This window comes from Neofelis nebulosa, chromosome 2, assembly GCF_028018385.1.
Source record: "Neofelis nebulosa isolate mNeoNeb1 chromosome 2, mNeoNeb1.pri, whole genome shotgun sequence".
Classification (NCBI taxonomy): domain Eukaryota; kingdom Metazoa; phylum Chordata; class Mammalia; order Carnivora; family Felidae; genus Neofelis; species Neofelis nebulosa.
In genome coordinates this window covers 160,042,952-160,065,625 of record NC_080783.1, presented here as the reverse complement: position 1 = coordinate 160,065,625, position 22,674 = coordinate 160,042,952, and the positions used below count along the sequence as shown (strand labels likewise).

General features: G+C 37.6%; 2 protein-coding genes across 4 annotated transcripts in view; one reads left to right on the top strand and one right to left on the bottom strand.

The window, feature by feature from the left end:
- The window catches only part of TNNI3K (TNNI3 interacting kinase), a 290,431-nt gene that overhangs the window by 204,918 nt on the left and 62,839 nt on the right, over positions 1-22,674 (top strand). For all 3 annotated transcript variants that reach the window (XM_058716964.1, XM_058716965.1, XM_058716963.1), the window contains one exon: positions 1,839-1,948. In XM_058716964.1, the coding sequence (XP_058572947.1) occupies positions 1,839-1,948 (110 nt within the window). The remainder of the gene's footprint in view (positions 1-1,838; positions 1,949-22,674) is intronic.
- Positions 7,031-21,820, bottom strand: LRRC53 (leucine rich repeat containing 53). The gene is made up of 4 exons (XM_058716976.1): positions 21,642-21,820; positions 18,478-19,293; positions 12,460-12,975; positions 7,031-9,511 (listed from the first exon to the last, which is right to left on the bottom strand). The coding sequence occupies exons 1-4, from the start codon at positions 21,730-21,732 to the stop codon at positions 7,212-7,214; spliced, it is 3,723 nt and encodes a 1,240-aa protein (XP_058572959.1). The 5' UTR covers positions 21,733-21,820; the 3' UTR covers positions 7,031-7,211.

The following is a 22,674-nucleotide window of genomic DNA, read 5'->3' as shown; positions in this document are numbered from 1 at the left end:
ACACAATTTAAACAAGAAATGAGCTGATATAATTTACCTCTCATGTTAGCAACATCTCTCACAAAATGAGAAAACCTGATTCCGATGTAATGAAAGATTGCCGATGTAATGAAAACTCTCTCACACATTGGTGACTAAGGGAATAAATTAGTACAACTGTTTAGGAAAAAAGCTTATCAGTATGTGTCAAAAGTCTTATGCCATTTGACATTAATCTCACCCCTCAAAATATAAACAATGTGTGAAATTGGGAAATTCATATTGAAAAGATATACTTTTTGAAGTGTTTATGTCCAAATTTGAACAACCTAAACTTGAAGAATGATTAAGTAAATCATACTGAATATAGAACCATTAAAAATATGTTAACCTGGAGTTTTAATAACTTGGAGAAATGCTGATATTTAGGGGAAAAAAGCATTACATAATTGTATATTGGACTGGACATGAGCTCAATGATACAAACAATATATGAAAAATACTCAAAATATTTTAACAATTGTCCTCTATTATAATTGTGTTTCTAAAATTCTACAGAAAACAAGTATAAAGGTCACATTTGTCAAAATTAGATAGTAATTCTGACTGATCCATAAAGCAAAATGTTGATTAAATTATACTACATATAATTTTACTAGATGAGTAGATCTTAAAACAGAATTGAATTGGAGCAAAGTTTAGTGGAGAGTAGTGGTTGTAGGTCATATCTCAAAAAAAGTTATTAAGATATAGACAAATGTTTATGACATCACAATCTAGAAGATAGGAAGCAGCATTGTCCTGGAACTTTAACCTCCTAATTGTACAGAGCAGTTTTTCTGAAGAATAAAAAGAGCTTCATGTGTTGTGTACAAAGTATTTTCAATGTGAAGTGGCTGAAGAGAGCATAGAATCTGGAACAAGAGGCTACACCAACTACTAATTATATTTAATTTTTTCACAAATTAAAAACTACATACACACACAGAGTAATACCTACTTTGCATGAGTGTTAGGAGGTTTAAAAGAGCTTTGTATGTATCTTCCATGATGCCTAATACAAAACATGTTCAATAAAAGTAGCTGTGAACTTGCTTTCCAAGGGAGTATAGAAATCACTGGTTGCGGAATCAAAAAATAGGCAACAGGCAGGCATCAAGAGTGAAGTCCCAAGAATTACGACACCATAACGGGGAGTTTAAGATGAGCAATATTTAGAAATCCAAGCAGGCAGGTAACACTAGGGAATTCAGTCAATGAGTGGTATTAGCTAAAATGATGGATTAGCTAAAAGTTTAAAAACTAGTAACTACTTTATAAATATTAAATATTAAAATCCCAACATTCTTATAAGAACTAATTGTATTTAAACAAAAACTCATCTGTTTTGCCCAAGTGATACAAGTGCTTTCAGAACTGCAAAGTTCAGTGGCACCCCATGGCTTGCTGTGTATAGTATAAGCCCTTTATTCTAGGACTTATGACATTGTACTGTCTAATCTGCCTTTCAGTCTTTACTTCCCATGATATCACATACATACACACCCTATACTTCAGACACACACACAAAACTACTTGATGTTTGTGTGTTCTTTTGTATGTGTCTTTGATCTTTTGTAAATTCCCTCTGCTCACAATTTGTTGAATGAACAACTGAATGAATGGAAAATTATAAAGATAATCTTATAGTATCAAATTATCCAACATTTTCTTTAAGCATTAAAAAAAACAGCATGGAGCTCTCTTTGATTCTCTGCTAATGTTGCACAGATTGATTTTTGATGACTTTTTGTTGTCTGTTCATGTTTCTTAAAATAAATACGTGAATTTCAAAATTGACATGATCATTTGGTTTGCAGCGGCTGCCGCAGCAGACATGGCTTACCACCATATCAGACCTCCCATTGGCTATTCCATTCCCAAGCCCATATCATCTCTGCTGATGCGAGGGTGGAATGCATGTCCTGAAGTGAGTAATTTTTATTTCCTCTTAGAAAATGTGTTATGGTCAAAATCTGTCACAAATAGTGTAACTCCAAAGTCTACTTTCAGTGTGTATTTTAAGATTGTCAAGGCAGGAAGACTGATTTGCCTTCTGCTCTTTAGTCTCTAATTGCCTCAAGAAGTCTGAGTATCTCATATTTCTTTGCTGCTGCTCTCTGATTTTGAAATGTTTCTCACAACTGATTAGCAAAAGAGAGACCGGGGTATGACAGATGACTCACAGTCTCATCTCAGCTGCAATTTTATTAACTATGCTTGAGCCACAGTTAGTCATTTTCTGAAGAAAGAAGTTTGGCACAAGATGGATTTGTGTTGGCTTTTCACCATGAGGCAGGCCTTCAGGCAAAGGCCCCATGACAAGTGGTCTTTAGTAGCACTGGCTCAAGCAGGAGACAGGAGACCTAGCCCTAGTCCTTCTCTAACTCTCTGAGTGGTTGTGATAAAGTGGTTAAGAGCACAGATGGAGGGATCAATGTTATGGAAGGAATAAGTAAAGTAGAATATGTAAACAGTGAAAAAAAAATTAAATGTGATCATAGATCTAAGATCGTTGAGGGAAACACACATACAATCCCAGAATGAAATCGCAGACCACTTGTCTACAGGAAAGGATTCTTCTTATCTATGCCAGACATTTCAATGCCTACTTTGTTCTCAGAGAATGACAAAGGAGGAGATTCCACAACTTTCTCCTGATAACACAGTGTCTAAAATTTCCCTGCCCCCATATATTGTTGTCTATTGGTATCCTTGTGTTTGACGTCTGCCACATTGATTCTCCTGCTCTGAGTAGAGAGAACCAGTTCACATCCTTCATGCTGGAGGTTCTTATACATAAAAGCCCAATGGCCCTTATTTGTCCAGTCCAAACCACTCTAGTTATTGTGCTTTTCTTATATGACCTTGTTTCTCATCCTTTGTCTCTCTTCAACAAGGGAGCAGATAAAGTGTAACTATTGTTTTCTCAGAAAGCACCTCACCAAAGGAGAAATAGAGTAAGCCCCAGTCCAGATATTGGAAGGAGAAAGCATAGTTCCCCACTTCTATTTTCTATATGCAAAACCCACACGAAATCATTACCCAATCCCACAAGTGTACACAGAGACTCTTAAGGAGAAAAATAATGATTATTATGGCATGTGATTTGAATTATCTCAAAAGAAAAAAAAAAAAAAAAGAACTCTTCTCCTAAGCATTCAATCTGGCAGATTATGTATTTATTTGTGTAGAACCTTCTTTCACTACCAGAAAGCAGGGACTAGCAGGGACTAGTTTGTTTGTTTGTTCTGTTTGCTGCTGTAACCCCAGCACCTAGAACCATACCTAGTAGATGGTCAAAAATATTTGTTGAGTAAATAAATATCACTATTGCTTGTCAATGACTCCAATCCACTCATCTGAATTTCAGTTCCCAAAAATTGTCTTGAAAATTACATGATTTAAAATGTTTGAGAAAAGGCTTTGTTTTTTTGCTTTGTTTTGTTTTGTTTTGTTTTGTTTTGTTTTGTTTTGTTTTCAATATGAACCTTAGGCATATTTTCTAGGAATAAGTATGTCAAAAAGATAATGCAGAATTTCTTTCTCTCTTTGGTGTGTGAGTTGTTCCAAAGTATAACATAAAAAAAAAATCACAAGAGTCCCTTTGGCTTCTATTAACTGACTCTTCATGATTATGATTATAAATAAGAAACCTATAGAAATTTTCATTTGGAGATAAAAGCAAATTATTAGCAACTCCTAAAAGCATTTGGGCGGGGGGTAGATGGATATCACAAGTAACAGGTTAGGAAATGAGAAAGAGAACCTGAATAAAGCCAAAGGAGGGTACATTTAAGGTTTAAAAAAAAATACTAAGAGGCCAAAATCAAGTGCTTACTGGAAAAGTTTTATTGCTAAGCAGCAAAGCCTACCAGCCCAGGACCTGGACTCCAGGAATGAAATTCAGGGTGAAGGATGGGGAGAAAGCATAGTAGGAAGCAAAGTATCTGACTAGCTGGCTATCTCTGGGCTGGACAGTCAGGTTGGGCCCTGGCTTAACCATGGTACCCATCTCATTAAGAAGTTAACTGCCTCTGGATGTGACACACCTGAATCATCTTGGCATTATGCAATAAGGTCTTCATGTGAGTAGCCTGAGTAGTGAGGAAAAGGGAAACAATGAGCTGGTTTTCTTTCTTTCTCTCAACAATTATTTATTGAGTCTCTACTATATACTGCCCCGGGAACAAGTTCTGGGGATTCAGTGAAGATGCACTCTCCATGGAGCCTAAGGGCCAGTACCCAAATGGAGATTAATTGAATAAACACATTAATGATTTTATAGTTACAAGGCAGAGCAAGGAAAACAAGATTAGATGAGAATGCATACTACAGAAATTGGCAAGTGAGGGACAAGGAATTAGTGTAGGTCAAGAAAGGCTTCCTGGAAGAAGTGTCACTAGAGCTGAGATCACAAGCATAAATAGGAGTTTGCTGAATGAAGGGGGTTGGTGAGAGAGAAAAACAGTCCAAGCAAAGAGACCACGTACAAACTAATTGAGAGAAAGGACACAAGGGAGAGACTTATCAGTTATGGAAACATGTAGTCACTGAGGGATTAAATCTCTATACCATCATTTGAAACAAGTTCACCTTTAGATCTGAGAACTAACACCATGCTGTCCTGGCCATTGCTTTCTAGGTTATCTAGTTTACCACTCATTCTTTCCTTCTTGTTTGTCTTTGCCTCACTCCTTAAATTGAAAGCACATTATTATTTCCTATGTGTGGGAAATGGAAAATGCTGTTTGGAAAATAGTGAAAGGTGGAGGAAAAGTCCTGTTAGGTCAGATTTTGGAAAGCTTTGGAAACCAGAATAGGGAATTTGGATATGAAATTCCAGGCAATTATGTTTTTTTGTCTCTAAAGCAGTGCAGAGATATGATAAAAGCAATTTTTTTTAGAAAATCCATCTGAATTTGGTATGAAAGTTTAACTTAAAAGAATTATATGTAGTCTAGTGAGACAGGCACTGAATTATCTTCTAGTGTGCATTGGGATAGCTGAGCATTGTTTCTTAACACGTAAGCTACCTGTTACCTGCTCCAGTTTACCTGGGAATATTTGTTAAAATGAAGGTTCTGGGGCCCTATTCTAAATCTACTGAATCAAAATGTCTGGGATGGAGTCTAGGACTTGTCATTTTAGCAGGCACCTCAGGCGGTTTGTGCCCAGTAAAGGCAGAGAATTAGAGGGCTGAACCGGGAGCAAAAGACAGGGATGTCAGAGCTTCCAGCTGGGCTGCTAGCTGCATTAATCCAGTTGATTACAACACAAAGACTATAATGGTTACCATGGGGATTCAGGAACAAGGGTAAATTTGAGAACTACTTCAAAGGAAACAAAACATCCTAAGGAAGTGAAAGACTGGATTTAGGAAATGAAGAAGAGGAAAGAGCCCTGGAGAACTGTCAATGGCTGCCTTCTGAGAATCAGCTAGTGACCAGAGTACTGGTTCTTTAGGCCCTTAGGTGTCAGGGATATTGTTGACAATGAGAGAAGAACAAAGCCAACAGCTCTGCAGCAAGGTGAAGTTGCTTTAAAAAAAAAAAAAAAAAGCATAGAAAAAGGAAAAAAAGAAAGATAGCTACCAAGAGATAAAAAAACAAAAACAAAAACAACTAACCTGGTCTACAAAACTTAGGGAACTGTCAATTAGGAAAAAGTTATTGCTCAAGAAGTTGGCATAGCTGCTCTTCTCACCTTAAAGGCGCTTAACCAAATGAAGTAGGATCAGGGTAGGCAGACAGATGGCATAGGAGCTAAGCTCAAGCAGAGAGGCTGAACAAAAATAGAGGGGAGAGGAGTTGGAGTTAAAAGCAAGGAAATTTTAAACCCAGAGAGAAAACAGAAGAGAAGGAATAAGGTTAGGGACTTTCAAAATAAGAAAGTTACATCATTTGCTGGCAATTCTGAATAGGAGAAAAAATAGGAGATAGGTGGGTCATCTAAGAGTATTTACATTATTCTAGTAGTCCTTTAAGCTTAACCATTTGCCAAATATAGACATAAAGATAGTGATATATAAATATATTAAGAAATATATAAATATATAAAATATATAAAGATATAAAAATATAAAAGTATATTATATATAGATAGGAGCAGAGAGAGTACAACCTTTTCCCCCCCACTAGGAAATATAAAATAGGGTAATATTGTATACCATGAAGGTATGCTTTGAATGTTTTACTGGGATATCAAAAATAAAATGGTTTCAGTATACCTCTATTTTTCCAATAACTGGCTTTGAATGAGAGAGGCTTATTCTACTATTACTTTTAAATCTAATATTTATAAGGACATTTAATTTCTGTGCACAAGGAGTACTCACACCAAAAAATCGTGACATGCTAAACTCAAGAGATCAAACCTTGAAAGCTTATACACTAATGGGTTATTTAGTTTTCAAAATCTTAATAATAATTGGCAATAAGGCTTGTTAAAATTCCTTTTGTTCAGGATCCATTGTGTTGATCTTGAAGCCCCATTTGTTCTTCTAAAATGATTGAAGCTGAGATCCCCACCTAGTGGATTTAGAGGATTTTACAGGTTTTACAGAACAAGCCTACTACCCCTGGAAATCCTTAATTTTTTTCTCTTACTGAAATAACAGGTTTTAAAAACTCTACTTAAGATCTAGGATAATTGTCAACAGAACAGTTGCAAATGGTTGAAATATACCAATATGCATATCAGCTAGACTACAGTTAACAAACAAAACTCAATTTTTATTTTCATACCATAATTAGGAAAACAGATCAGGCACAAATATGAATATATAATCATCTGTGTAGAAAGCAATATTGTAATACCACTAATTGAGATGTGTACAGTAATTTCCATAAAATAAACATCAAGTGTAAACTGTTCAAGTACTTTTTTCTTATTTAATCTTTCATTTGCTTAAGGCTTTTTTTTTTTTTATGTTTGCTTTCTTTTCCAGGACTAGACAAAACTTTTCTTTCCCATTTTTCTGTTCCTTAGAGAAGCAAACTCAATGAATTGTGTCAAACATATCTTGTGGCTCCATCTTTGATTTTTGCATTATATTCAGTCGTACTTTTATTTCATTGATAACAATGAGGTACTGAGGATTTTTTCCTCCAAAATAATGCATTGGAAATGTATGCAAAGGCTAGGGGGTGTTTGTGTGTCCTTTTGAAGAAAGCTAAAGTAGAAAATGATTATTAGTTGAGTTCTGCCTCTAAAGGTGATGTATTAACATAATCAGCAGATGGTGGATACAGTGTAGGTTTTGAAGCAGAGTTTTCAGCTTCAGTTATTCTTCTAGGAATTAGAGGCACCTTAGTTTTTGTCTCCAAACTAACGTCTTTTAACTCTGATAAGGAGGAAAGCACCTCATGTGTCTCCACTCTTACTGTACCTTCTTCATGTGTATTGTTATCTTTATCTGGTTGAATAGTTTGAATGGCTCCCAAATCTTGCATATTAGTGTTAATTTCACTACAAGAAGGTCTATTTTCAGTTTCAGGGGAACACGTGATACTCAAATCCTTAGCCGTAATTGTAGCCTCAACAGAACTCGAATCATACAACATGTGTTTTTCACTTTTTCCATTTCCCCAAGTTTGCTGCATTTCTTTTCTGCTGCCTTTTAAGGTCATCTGTGAAGTCCTAACTAATGTACTAGAATTTGCCTCACTTTCATCAAGCATTTTCTTCTCTTCTTTTTCTAATATTTTTATCTGTAGTGCTTCAGTGCCATCATCTCTAGGTAATGCATTTGTGCTGTCAATTTCTTTTTTGCCACTATTGGTTAGATTCCAAACGGCTTGAGTACTGAGAGAAGTACTGATATCTTTGGGAGTCTCTGTTCTATTTTGGTAGGGAATAGAATTTGTCTTCATCATTGTTAGGTCACCCTTGGCTTGTGTCTCAGAGGGAATGAGAGAGGAATCATAAGTTTCTGTTTGAAAAAGTTTTTTTCCTACATCATTTCCCTCATCCGTAATACAACTTTCCACAATTTGATGTGATAGTTTCGGTTTTGTCATTAATGTTTTTTCTTCATTTCTAAGTTGTTTATGACTTGAGTGTTGCTCTACGTGTTTTAAAGTTTGATTTTGATCTAAAGTATGCTCCTTATAGGTGTCAGTCTTGTGGACACCTACAAGTTGTGTTTGATTCCCCAGGGACAAAGAAAGCTGATTTGGCTCAGTGGTCTTTGGTTTGTCCTGCTCCATGTGCTGGGTGGGCTCTGTTGCCTCTTGGTCAGTTGTCTCCCTGGTACTGCTGGGTGGTAAAACCTCACTTCCTGTACTTTCCCAGGTAGCTGGTAAGTACCCAGGAACATCCAATGCAAGGGGAGTTGCACCTTCCATTTGCTCAGTTGAGAACTGAGAGCTTGAATGCCTGTGTTCAGCTTTGATGGATGTGGGCTGAGGCAATGTTGACAGGCTGCTAGCAAGAATGAGGCCAGTAGGGTGACAGTTGACTTCTGTAGAGCTCTGGTTGACTAGAGGTAAGTCATTAGCACTGAGCAGAGGAGTCTTTTTAGTGTTTTTTTTGTAATGTGGGGTCTGCTTTGGAGCATGTTTGAGAGGCACACTCTTTGAAATGAGTCTAACATAGTTGTTACTCTCTTGCTGTTGGGAAAATTCTGCAGAGGACACAAGGTTTATACTGGCTTCTTTCTGAGAAGCTTTAGATAATTTATTCGGTGGTAACAATATGTGTTTCCATTTCCTTGGAAGTTCTGGCAAGGATTTTTCTGGATGGACTTTGACTTTTCTAAAAGGATGTAAATTTAATTTTATCCTTGAAGTTTGTTTTTTAATTTTCCCTTTGAGGTCAGTTTGATTGGTTCTCTTCTTTTTCAGAATCTGTGGATCAGTAAGCCATTTTCCTCCCTTGTTTTCCTCCTGAAGATTGACACATTTTTTAAGATCCAAGTTGGTCAGGTGGCTACTTTGACTTTTCTGCTGTTTCCAATGGGTTGATGTTTTGGATACTAAATCAGGATCACAGAAGCTAACCCTCTTTGGGGAATATGTTTTCTTGATTTTTGTTGACAACCTTGATAACTCCATGTTGTCCTCACTCATAAGGAATTTTTCTATTGCACTGTTAATTTGGAATTGCTCTTTCTTAGCCTTTGAATTTTCTTTACGATTTGGCTTCTTTTCTTTCACATAATCTTGAAATTGATCACAGGGTACATATTTACAGATAAGAGAATTTTTTGGCTGAAAATACCTAGGCCTGCTCTGTTTTAACAGTCCACAAGGATCATCATATTTTGATCTATGTTTTTGTAAGACCTTTTGTACACAATGTTCCTCAGGCTCACAAGGCTTGGATGATGAGCCTGTAATAAAATGTCTCTGCCTGTGAGGTTGTAAGCCATTGTCTTTTTTTTCTATTGGAGGCTGCCATGATTCATTTGTTAAATGCTTTTCAAGACTTTCTCTTGCCAAGGCTGAACCGGATGTTGCATATCTTCTACTAAATGTGTCGCTGTTGATATCTGCTGAACAATAAATGCAGAAATTTAGCACTGAGCAGAGTTTTATTACCCCAACCAAACAGATGCTTAGAAACCTTATGAAAGGTGCAAAAATGATTCCTCTGATTATGGCAATTCTTGAATATTTCCTGATTTTTAACCAAACTCACAAAAGACTTTGGGTAGTTTAGTGTGTTTACAAGGCTACTCTTTATGGCCACATTTTAATCAGTTGCAATGCTGACCTAAAAGTTGCAGAATTAGAAATGAAAACATTCATAGTTGTATGTTTTTACATTAGTTGTCGGTTATGTCAGCTTTAAAAATGAATAATAGCTAAACTCTTTTCACATGGCCAGCATAATTTTTTTCTGCATTAATTTCCCAGTTGGAACTAAATATTAGGGAGAACATGATACTGTATTGAGTAATGTTCAGATTTCAAAGATAGAATAACCTCAACAACAACAACAAAATAGTTATGATACTATTGGCTACAAAGCAGAGACCATATCTGCCTTATTTCCCATCACATAATATGGTATTAATTAAGGGGTGTCTGGGAGGCTCAGTTGGGTAAGCATCTGACTCTTCATTTTGGCTCAGCTCATGATCTCATGGTCCATGAGATTGAGCCTTGAGTCAGGCTCTGTGCTAACAGCAAGGAGCTTGGTTGGGATTCTGTCTCTCCCTCTCTCTCTGCCCCTCCCCCATGCACATGTGCACAGGTGTGCTCTTCCTCTCTCAAAAATAAACTTTTAAAAAATATATAGTATTAATTATTTGTTAAATGAATGAGTATTTTGGAATATGGCCTTATCTTTATTGCAGAAATCTCTGTGAGTTTTAAATTGTACATGTTAGCATAATATTAATGATACATGTTAAATAATATTAATGACAAAAGTAATAGAAATATTTACCATTAATTAAGCATCTGCTAAGAGCCAGGCATTGTGCTAAGTATTATACCTTCATTATCCCATTTAATATTCACAGAAGATGTGATCCACTGGACAAGTCCTATCATCCTATCACTTTTAAGGTGAAGAAATAAGCCTAAAGAGGTGAAACATTTCCCCTCATCACATGTCCACTAATGATATGGGCAGAACTTGACCCAAGTCTGTCTGACACCAAACCCTATCCTCTTAACCCAGTGCATATTAGACTTAAAATTACATCTTATAAGCGTACTGTCTCTTGTCTTCTGAAATTGTTTTACCAAGAGGAAGAAAGAAGTATTTCTGTTCAGCAATAGAAAGGAAGAGGTGAACTAAGCTTCACATTAGCATCTAACTTGAAGATCTGCCTTCAATTTTCTGCGTGACCTTGGAGAAGCTATTTACTCAATGGGTATCAAGAGACAAGACTTAGATGAGAATTATATGTGGGTGTAAAATTATTCTAGGGAAAGAATTTTAGCCTTTATCAGATTCTAAGAGAGTTCTGTGACTCAAAGATAAATATTAGGAACTTTTGTACTACATAGTCTCTAAAGTCTCCCTTACTCCTGAAATACTATGGTTCTGTGTCCCCAAGTTTGAAGACATAATCAGAGTGACATCACCTCTTACTGACTTCTTTTGTGGTCTTGGTTGTTTTTTCCTCAAATACCTGTCTTCTCTATCTCCATCTGCCTGGTAGGTAGCAGAATTTCAAGTCTTTCTTAAAAGTAAATATATTGATTTGACAAACAAATGTGTTCTCTGTGTGAAACAAGGGACTGGGTTTTAAATGGTTAAGAGACAGCATTCCCTTCAGTATAAGAGTTTCCCATAGAAAAGTTAAGGCATTGGACAAAGCTAACCATCTGTCTAAGGTGTGACTCTGTTGAAAGGGTAAGTACTTACTTCTTTATAAAATAAAGCCAATCTGATCTGGTTTCTATGGCAGATGTTTTGTTGTTGGGGTTTTGTTTTTGTTTTTGTTTTTTTGCTTTTTTTCCCCCCTTAGCTATTCCTCTCTTGAATCAAATAATCAGTCCCCAGAAACTAGTAAGAACTGGAGTCTGGGGAATACAATGGAATAAATTCACATCCTGCCTTATGCCACATCTGAGACAGCATACGGGTTCATTCTTTTCCAATTGTCCCCAAATCCATCCTTAGGGCCATATCCTCATGATGCGAATTTCTTGGTGCAGCACCTCTGCCATTCAGATTTGAGAGAAAGCCTTGCTTGTTGTAAACCAATTCACATAAATGACAGGAACCTCTTTACAGAGAAACTGTCAAAGTTTTCACTGCTGATCCTGAAAGCATTACCTTACTATTCAGGAAGGAAAAGGAAGACATTTAATTCATTGCCTCCACCTAAATATTGACATTGCCCATGTACGGTGGGTAGATGTCATGGCCAGATTCACTTGGCTCCCAACATGGGACGATGAATTAAGTCCTGACTTTCCCTGGACTGGGAAGTTATCATCCCTGACAGCTCAGCAAGCAAAGTGTGTGTCTTGACATCATTCCTGAAATGAATCACTAGCATTAGAAGGCTCATTCTTCTAACATGTCATGCTCTGAGAATGTTGCTTACTGCAGAATTGGCATTAGAGCTCGAAGGATGTTGGAATAGAAGCCAATACTCAGCCTCTCATAAATCTTAACAGTATATTGCTATTTAAAAGTCTTCTTTTCTTAAAAAAAAATAAACAAAACAAAAATAAAAACCAAAACACTGTTAGGCATTGGATCAGAAAATTCACTTTCAAAAGGCACAATATATACTTACTCTCGGCTCCTGGGTGGGGGGGGTAGGGGGGGGGAGGGGGGGGAGTCCTCATCTACACGTCACCCCCAATCCACACCCACACCACACCCGGGGGGTCCAGTATGTTTAGAAGAAGGATAGACTGGTGCTACACAATGATTTTTATGGCATTCTGCTATTGAGAAAATTAAAGGAGATTACCTCTTTCAGAGAAATTTAAACAGAGTGGGATTTTCTAAAACAAGACAACTCACCAATTGTTCTTGTTACATGCTGTGGCAGACTTTGAGGTTGGACTTCCCCCAACTCATGATTCCTTAGCTTTTTAACTCTCTTTGGACAGTATCTTGTAAGTAAGCTGGCTTCATTAAAAGCTGCCACATTCCCAGGAGGCTGTGAACATCCTGACTGCAGCAATCTGCCACCAAAGCAGAAGAAAGTGCTGTCTGCCCCATGGTCTTTCCCTTTCAGGTTTCTAAATGATCCGTCAAGGGCTGTGGACTCAGAGGCCAGTGCTGCTTGATGGCTGTTTTCCTGTAAAAGCGGCATTTCCTTTCTGGACCCCACAATGGACATGACCTTTATCTCGTTTTCCTGAGTTAAGTGGCAGTTACAGTATCCCTTAGTGTGGTAATTTCTTGCCTCATGAGCACACAGGGATTCATCGAAGGTTCTGCAACAAAGGTTTTCTGATGTGTGTTCATTTGCTTTGCCTTGTTGGAGTTTCCAGTTAAATACAACTAAACCTAGGCAAGTGAGACCAACAGCTCCTGTGACAAATAGAGAGACCATTAAAAGATAACATCATAGGAAGAAACGTATAAATCGCCAAATGTGAAATCCACAAATATCAAGGTTAATGGTTTAAAGGGCATCAGAATAGGTGGGCAGTCTATCACCATGTAGAAAAATATCAGTCCAGACAGAGGCTGTTTATTCAACATTGTTCTGTTTGTTAATTTGGATCTTTCTTTGTCTCTATTAAAAATTTTAAGAAAAAAGTGTCATCTGGAATATCTTTGGTAGAAAAAAAAGGGTTTTTTTCATGGACTGAGATTCATCCAAGATAAAATAATTCTTGCATTAAGGTTCTTTTTCTGCCTATAGGAAACCAAATTTTCTATTTCTTAATCCCATAGTGAATAAAAATAGACTATATTTAGTACGTACCTGGAAATTCCCATAGAACATAACCTCTTCCTATTGCCATATTTTCATCAGCCCTAAAGATTCACCCACACCTCTGTAAAAGTCATTGGCTTCCTATTAGCATAAAGACGAAACTCTTGGCATACAAGATTCCCTGCAGTCTGGCCATAACCTCCCTCCCTTGCCTACTTTTTCATTTTTCGTTATTAAAACACTGTGTTTCAAACTCTTCATTAGTCTTAAAGTACTTCTGAGCCTCTGTGCACACCCTTAGTGATGCCTGCAATACTTTCTCCTATCTCTGCTTATTTGAAATTTATTTATCTTTTAAAAACTAAATCAATACCTCAAAATTTCTTGATACGTTTGCTGTTTTTTCCATCTTGTAAAGATCATTCCCTTCTATGAACTCCCACAATAAAATGACGGACATCTAATCTCAGACTGTCTGGTACTGTTCTTTCATGTTCTTTGTATGTGTAGCTTATTCTCTGAATAAGTTTATTCTCTAAATAATATAGTTTATTCTCTGAATAAAATTATAAAGGGCAGTGTTTCTCAAACTCCCATGCAGAGTCTAACCTGTTTAGACATCCCTGTTTCCCATTTTGACAAACATCATGCTCAACCACCTAGATGTTCAAACCAAAGTCTCTGAGTTATACCCAACTCCCTCTCTGTCACAGTGATTTCCTTTTTTCCTCAGCGCTTATAACAGTATAAAATTATTGGGTTCACTTGCTTGCTTGTTCACTGTCTGTCTCTCCCCCACCCCCCCCCACCCCCCCACCCCCCGCCCCCCGCCCCGCACCGCTAGAATTAAGCACTATGAGGAAATGGACCTTTTCAGTCTTGTTCACTCTGTATCTCCAGTACCCTTAACTCTAGCACAGGCACTCCAGAAATGTTTATTGAATATTCTTAAATAAACAGAAGGGATTCTGTTTATGAGTTCTAATAATGAAATGCACTGAGTGGTCTAATGTTACAAATGGTGATTGGGAAGACATGGCATCGCTATCAACTGAGCTAGGAGCTCTGTCTTCTAAGTCTAGCTCTGACCATAAATTGCCGTGTGACCTCAGGCAAGTCATTTCCCCTAGAGAACACAGTTTCCTGACACTGAAAATGAGAACAGTGAAAGAGATGATGTCAGCATTTTAGACTTTTCAATTGACTGCACCATGCCTGGTTCCCTCCACTGCAGGCAACTTTAATGAAAACATGATGTTATTTTTTGAACTTGAAAGAAAAGGGAAAGTGTCAGGCATGGTCGCTTCCTTGTTCTGTTTAAGGATGAAGATTCCCAAGAGAACAGCAGCCACTGATACAAACCTTCAACCTTTGGGTAGTTTACTAGATCTTGAAGTCTTATAAGCCCCATTTTAATTTAGTTGACAACAGTATATTCTTAGTGCTGTCACAGTTTGAAATAATTTAATATCTATTGAAGACTCAACATTTTTTAAAAGTAGTAGCAAAATGTAGACCAGAATGTTTTTATTGCCAGATCCTAGAGCTAGGGTTATTCCAAACAACGGTTTCAGCTTTAAAATATTAAAAACATATGAAAATACGAAAATTTTGGAAACACTCCGTATCTCTTACATGGGGTAAGAAAACTCAGGATTCAAAGCTTTGTTCTGACACTTCCCTTGGGCAAGTTTTCTTTAAAAAAGAAAGAAGGAAAGAAAGAAAGAAAGAAAGAAAGAAAGAAAGAAAGAAAGAAAGAAAGAAAGAAAGAAAGAAAGAGAAAGAGGGCATTTATTTATTTATTTTGAGAAAGACAGAAAGAGCAAGAGGGGCAGAGAGAGAGGGATACAGACAGAATCCCAAGCAGGCTTCATGCTGTCAGCACAGAGCCCGATGCAGGGCTGGAACTCATGAGCCATGAGATCATGACCTGAGGGGAAACTAAGAGTCAGATGCTAAACCAATTGAGCCATCCAGGCACCCTCCCTTGGGCAAGTTTTCTAACCTCTCTGAGCCTTATTTTTCCACCTCTGTCAAACAGGGATGATTACTACCACTCAGAAATTAAGTGAGGTAATATATGTGACATATTTAATGCAGTGCTTTGATTAAAGTAAGGTTCAGTGAATTATCATCATGATTCATGGTTATGATTGTTGCTTCTATTGTTTAGGTTTGATATTGCCCTATTAGGTCCTAGAACACTTAATGGTTGGGGGAGGGGAGAAGGATTAAAAAGTCCAAAAAGTAAAATCATTAAGAGAATACTTTGTATGGCTGGTGCAGTTACTAAACCAAATAATAAAGGAAATAAAGACCTAAAATTTTTTAAACACATGCATCAGCCATTAAAATGAGAGTAGGCATAATCTGATTATAGGGTAAATTTCTCCTCTAATTGTGTCTAAATGGCAAGGAACCACTCACTCTCCTGCTGTTGATGCTAGAAGTATGTCTGTATCACATTACCACTCAGGTATGGTCACTTTCTATTAGTGCAGGGAGCAGACAGCAGCAAATGAAGCTTGTAGGCAGGCTGAACGTGCTATTAAGGAGATGGTTGAATTTTCATTGCCATGGGCATTGTTGCTATTTTTAAGAGGTTGTTCTAACAATCTTTCTGAGTTGGAAAAACAACAATAACAACAAAAAACAAATTTAGTAAGTTCTCATTGGAAATGTTAGAGCTTCATGAAATCTTTCTCTTTTCACCCACCAATTCAGAGTAGGAAGTGTTAAGATGTTAGCGTTTGATGCCAAATAATCACTTAATAGTTTTAAATTCACTGAATATGATTATATTCCCTGGAATTGTAATGATTTACTGTAGCCAAAGAAGGAAAGGGAAATCAGAGGTCAAATTATAGTTCTAAGTCTTTTACCCCACAATCTACAGGTATAGATTATTGACTACACTTTTACTTCGAAAGGAGTAGAGTCTTAATAGAATAAATTGTACAAAATCAGAGTTTTTTAAAAGACAAACACCTTCTCAAAACAGCATCTGTAACAATTACTCAGTGAAAGATGCATTATGATACTTTCACACTTTAAAACTTAACATGTGTGTATTCATAACTATAAGAATTTACCCATGCTTCCTATTATAAGCTTCCTATTATTTTAACAAACCTTTGAATCTTCCAGAATTTATATCCATCTCTACACTAGCATAAGTTGTTAGTAAAATCTTTTCCAAAAATAGATATAAAAATACCTAGAAGATACTGAAAATCTCTATTGTAATATTTCCAAAATGATGCCCTACAAAACACTAATGTAATGAAATCCTCTGTGAAAAAAGAGTTAATGGTTAAATGAATTTGAGAAGTGCTCCACATTGTATGCACTTTGGGGTTCATAATGCTTATTAGAAAATGAAAGGCAATGAGGAAAATACTGCAGTAAAGAAGCCGGCTTCACTTTGTTTAGTCCAGCATTATCCAAATCTATTTGAGCCCTACAACATTTTGCATCTGTGTATGTTCTTATCGAAATATGTATTAATTATTCCCTAGAACTAGTCTTTGAACTCTAGCATTCTCGGACATTTAGGGTAAAACTCCCTGCCCTATTACTTTTGTCTTTTATGGTAAATTATTTCTTAACACTTATAATTACTGACATGGTTACACAGTTTTTAAAACAATTTATCTTTCTGAGAGGATTAAATTCACTTCCAAGTGAGTTTGATTATTGCCGATGGTAGTTCATTGTTTAGACCTGACTCTGGTTTCCATCTATTCTGATTAAAAGTGTAACTCTCAGGAGGAGTTGAAAATATGATGTTCAGATTTCACTGGAAACCTACTATAGAATAATTATATATAGCACATATTCAAAACCTTCATTTCAGCCCTGGATGTCATTTGCCCAGCCTCTGGTCTTCTAGCTTTGAGGCACCACCTCCCACCCCACCCCACCCTACCCACCACTCCTCCCCATGGTTACCTACAAGTGCTAAGGATTTCACCACGAACTACAAGCATAGGGGGAAAATACACATTCCAGGTAGATGACTCAAGAAATCTCATGTGGGGGCACCTGGGTGGCTCGGTCGGTTTAAGCGTCCGACTTCGGCTCAGGTCATGATCTCGCGGTCCGTGAGTTGGAGCCCCGCATCGGGCTCTGTGCTGACAGCTCAGAGCCTGGAGCCTGTTTCAGATTCTGTGTCTCCCTCTCTCTGACCCTCCCCCGTTCATGCTCTGTCTCTCTGTGTCTCAAAAATAAATAAACGTTAAAAAAAAATTAAAAAAAAATAAAGAAAGAAATCTCATGTGTATTTGGTCTTTGACTAATGACACTAAGTGCCACTTTATATCATTCATCCAGTGAGAGGTAACAATAGCTGATGCATAGTTAAAGAGATGCTTAAACTACCACAGCAAAATAATAGAGTTGAAAATTATCTTCTGCTTAGTCAATCTGGGGAGGTATGCGCCAAGTTTAGGAATGAGTTAGACAAACAGAAATCTTGTAAGAATTCAGAACCCCCAAATAGGAGGAAATCAAGGCAGAGAGAGGCTAAATAACATGCCCAAGGTCACATAGCAAGTAAGAGGGGAGCCAGGATTCAATCTTGGGCAATCTAATTGCAGAGCTCGTGTACTTAATCATTGTGCTGTACAACCATTATAGAGCAGGATTGCATGTGATTGTCCTAATAGCACATCCTCGTGCACGTGGTTAAGCCCACCAATTCTTACTATCCCATGGGGAGACATACACATGTATGTGAGTGCCTTGAGGAAAGAGACCACATCTCATCACTTTTTAATCCCCATTTCTAGCATTTTAATGAATGTACCAGTAGTTCATGGCAGATGGATGATGGATGAAATATAGATACTATTCCCACACTAGACAAGATAACTGAAGTCTAAATAGCAAGGTAATAGACTCAGGATTACAAGGGTAGTTATACCAAGACTAGAGCCCTTGAATTCTGGTCCAAGCCCCTTTCTTCTGTTACCTTCTCTGCAACAGGAAATTCTAACAACCTGTGCCAAGTAAATCACTATCCTCCCACATTCAGTGACAACCTCTCCCTTCCAAAGCCCTGGAAAATTTCCCCAATTGCCTGGGATTGGCATCATTTAGTGTATTTTAAGAATATGGAGAAGAGTTGGACACATTTCTCCGTGGCATACCTGCAAAGCCAAGGACAGTCAGCAGGGCCACATCCTGCCCTGGGAGGAGGGAATTTCTGTCCTTTAGAACCAGAGTCAAGTTGGGAACCTTGGAATCACAGTTGGTCTCAGACAGCTTTAGCACACTCTTTGCAATGGCCACCGCTGTGTCAGACGGCTGACAATTTAGGTCCTTGGCATTCCTGAGCATGCGAGCAGAAGACTTAACGTAGTTTCTTAAAAACCGGGCAAGAGGGTAGAGATCACAAGAGCAGCTCCACTGGTTCTTATCTAAACTCAGAAGGATCAACTGCTTCAGTGGAGTGAAAACATCTGGCATGTGGGCCAACCTATTTCGAGAAAGGTCCACTTCCTGTAGTTGAGGCAAGGGCTGGAAGGCATCTTTCCCAATGTAGGAAATAAAATTGTTAGATAAATCCAGATGCCTGAGACTGTGGAGCTTTGTGCCTCCAAAAGAACTGTCTGTCAGATTAGTGATCTGATTCCCATCCAGTTGGAGCCGGGTCAGGCCCTTGGTGTTTCGGAACCAGGACCCTTGCAGGGTGCGGAGAGCGTTATTGCTAAGCACCAGAACCTGCAGACTGAGAAGCCTGCTGAAGGTGTGATCAGTAAGCGAAGAGCTGGATATGCGGTTGTGCTCCAGCAACAATGTCCGCAACTTTGAGAGGCCATGCAGGGCATCTTCCCGAACATCCTCGATGCCATTTCTGCTCAAGGAGAGCAAGGCAAGATTAAACAAGAGGGACAAGTTTGTGCTGTCTATAGTGGAGAGGTATCCATCAGTGATGATTAAAACCCTCGTGGTCACAGGGGCTGCTGTGGGGAAGAAAAGCACACACCAGAAACAAGGCACACACAAGTGAGAGGAGAGTACGGTGGAGAGCCGAGACAATCGATGCCCTCTGAGCAATCTTATCACCTGGGTAAGAACAATAAACAAAATGAAAATAATTCTCTCATTTCTCAGTTTAAAGGGAAGCTGGCTCTTTATCAGAATGATGGATTTTTATATTCTTTGTTTCTATGACATGTTTATTTGAGAAACATAAACCCATCTGTTCCTTTCCATGTCGAAGTTAATTCACTGTTTAGAATTATCACCACTGATTTTTTTTGAAGGTGGCTTTATAGGCTTCTCCTCTGTGAGGCTGTGCAGTGACCTGCTCCAGCCCTGTTGGCCCCAAGCAGATTCCCCCAAGAGCCAAGCCTGGGTCTGAGCTTCCTAACCCATTTCCCACCATCAGTGTATATTGATGCTGTGAAAGCAGTCACCTTTTCTTTCAAACGTAAAGGTATAGGTTGGATGGGAGGAGTGAAAAGGAGGGTGGGTTTCTGCTTTTTAGCTCCAGGTTGAAAGTTGGCAACTTGGTAAGGATCCATATTCTCTCCGGATGACCTGAGGATCTGTCAGTGGGGTTCTCATTATAGTCTGGGCCATCTTGGCCTCCTCCCTAATATCTGTTCCCTCCAATGAAGTATATCATGTGATGGCAGGTGGTACTCAGGGCTTCCAACTGTTAAATCCCTTCACCATAATCACCTCAGAGCCATCACTGCTCTGTCATTAGAAATCAAAGCATTTTAACTCAATAAAGATGTATTATAATCAGGAGTTATTGTAACACATCTTTATCATGCTAAAATTGTTTTGACTGCAAATGACAGTGTCATAAAGATGGAAGAGACCATTGTCCCTGGGAGGTCTACAGGTGATATTTGAACAATCAACCATGGGGGAAGCAAATCACAATTCCCTTATGGAATTCAGACTTGCATTGCTGAAACAAAGAGATAAAAAAATGTAAAAAAAAAAAAAACAAAGAATTTTCACAGTGCCTTCTCTTGGAAGAATTGTTCCCATCTCTACAGCACCAGCAAGCTTAAGTCATGGTGTTTTTTTTTTTTTCTTTATAGTATTATCACTGATTATTTGAATTCTATTAATTCTGGCCAGTTTAGCATTTTGTTTCTCTCAATATTGTTTTTGATATCGGTTGAGGGAGTTTCATTTTTATGGATCCCCAGTTCTCTAGGGATTTATCGAGTCTGAGGGAGCAGGCTATTGATTCTGTCAATTACTTCTTGTCTAGGATTAGACAGACGCTCCTCCCACAGGTCATCCATTTACTGCTCTGTGTTTATGAAATTTAACTTCACAAATGTGACGTACTGTAAATGAGAATGAAGATAGAGAGGTGCGACAAGGTAGATGAGGAATATTTGTTTCTTACCGACATCAGCTATCTCCGATGGGGGGCTGGGGCGGGGGGGAAGGAGTGAAGTCAGGAAATCTATTTGAGAGGGTAGGATTTTAGTGTTTAAGTGTTTTTGATACTAATTGGAAGCCGTGTACAACAAACTACCCTTGAAACTGTCTCTCTCCTGTCAAGGATGACGATAACTTCTATCTCTTAATTCTCATAGAGTCATAGGATTTTCAAAATGAAAAAAAAAAAAATCAGCTTCATTCGCTCCATCTTAACTCGGACTTGTTTCTGAAATTTTTCCATTGGAAGAACTTATAGCTTGTTTATCTCATCTTGGATATCGGAATGTAAATCACATTCTCCTCAAATTTGTTAATAAGGTGTCTTATTAAATTGTTGACTTAAGCAAGCAATATGTAATGAATACAGGCAGTGTATCTTGTTAGCATTTCTACAGCTCATTTACCACCAATAAAAAAACACTAGACTTTCAAAATTAGATGCACTTTGATAATAATCTGTTTTGCTGGTACATCACTTAATCTTACTAATGTTGAGCAATTGTAGTTCAGGTTTCTGATTCATTGATATTTTTTTCCAGCCAGTGGTAGGGTTCACATACGCACAAAGTGTGGACAAAAATATAATTAAAGTGGCTTGCTTTTTTTTTTCTTTTCTTAGAAAAAAGTATGTAGCTGCATGAAATGGTAGTATTCTTTTGTAATAGCAGAATATTTCAGTTGCCTCTGCAGGTCTTAACATAGCTTTGGTTGAGACCACCAGGAATAGGAAAAATAAAATAATAGTATCAGTCTTCAGTCACTGTGAAAAGCTTGCTCTTTAAAAATTTACCTCTTTCAGGCTGAGCCCAGAGAGCACTCAGTGTAATGAAAGCCATGGCAACGGATTTGCCAGATACATTTAACACTTTCTTTTAAGAGTTATTGGTTTTATTACCTACTATATAGGTGAGCTGGTGACAGAGGGTCACATCTTTGGCGCACACCACACATGACGCAGGGCAGGCCACCACCACCTGCAGCATCATGGCGAAGAGTATGAGCCATCCACCTGAAAGGAGAGAGCAGGCACATCATGATGTTGGTATTTATTATCCGTGCTTTCAGTATAGTCAGCTCAGGAGCCATTTGGGTGATTTTTGCTATTTAATGAGCACCTTGGGTTCTCACAAGATGTCAGATAAATAGCTAGAATTCTTAATTTGTGTATAATTTAAACCAAACTTTTAAAGCATTTGGCCATAAATTTAGAGACCTCATATCCACGGCACACACATTAGTACAGATTACTTAAGAATTAAATTACTTTGTAATTTTTTTTTTTTTGCTCATACATTATCTTATTTAATTCTTTTAGCTCTGCAACTCAATTTGAGGCCGAAAAACTGAAGTTCGGAATGGTTAATCAACTATCTAAAGTCGCATAGCCCTTCAGTATTTAACCTCACCATCTTTTAACTCTCTGTTAAGTGTTCTTTCTAGTGTGCAGAAGTTAATCTCAGGCATTGAATCTTACATAAGTACAAGCAAATTATTCTGTACAGATTTAGATGCCATACTTAGAAAGGGAGTCTGGAGGAGCATTAAGATCACAAGCTCTACCTAGCTTTGAATTCAGTTCTGCTCTTTACTGACGATAGTATCTTAGGTAAATTACTTCTTTTTTCTTTTATGCCTTTTCATGTTTGAAATAGAAATAATAACAAATGTTTACATTATAGAGTATATTGTAAAAATTCAATAGAATGCCCTATTTAATAAATGTCAAATTCTACCATTATTTTTATGCTCTTTCAGCCCTCCAATGAAATGTTAACATAATTTGGATATAATATTCCCCAAAGCCTATTTATTTATAATGTATTCTCTGACTGATTTGGGGAGGGGGAGAATATGAAACACATTTTATAATAAAAACTCTCTATATGATAACATAGTTTGTGAATTAAATAAAATGTAAATAAAACATA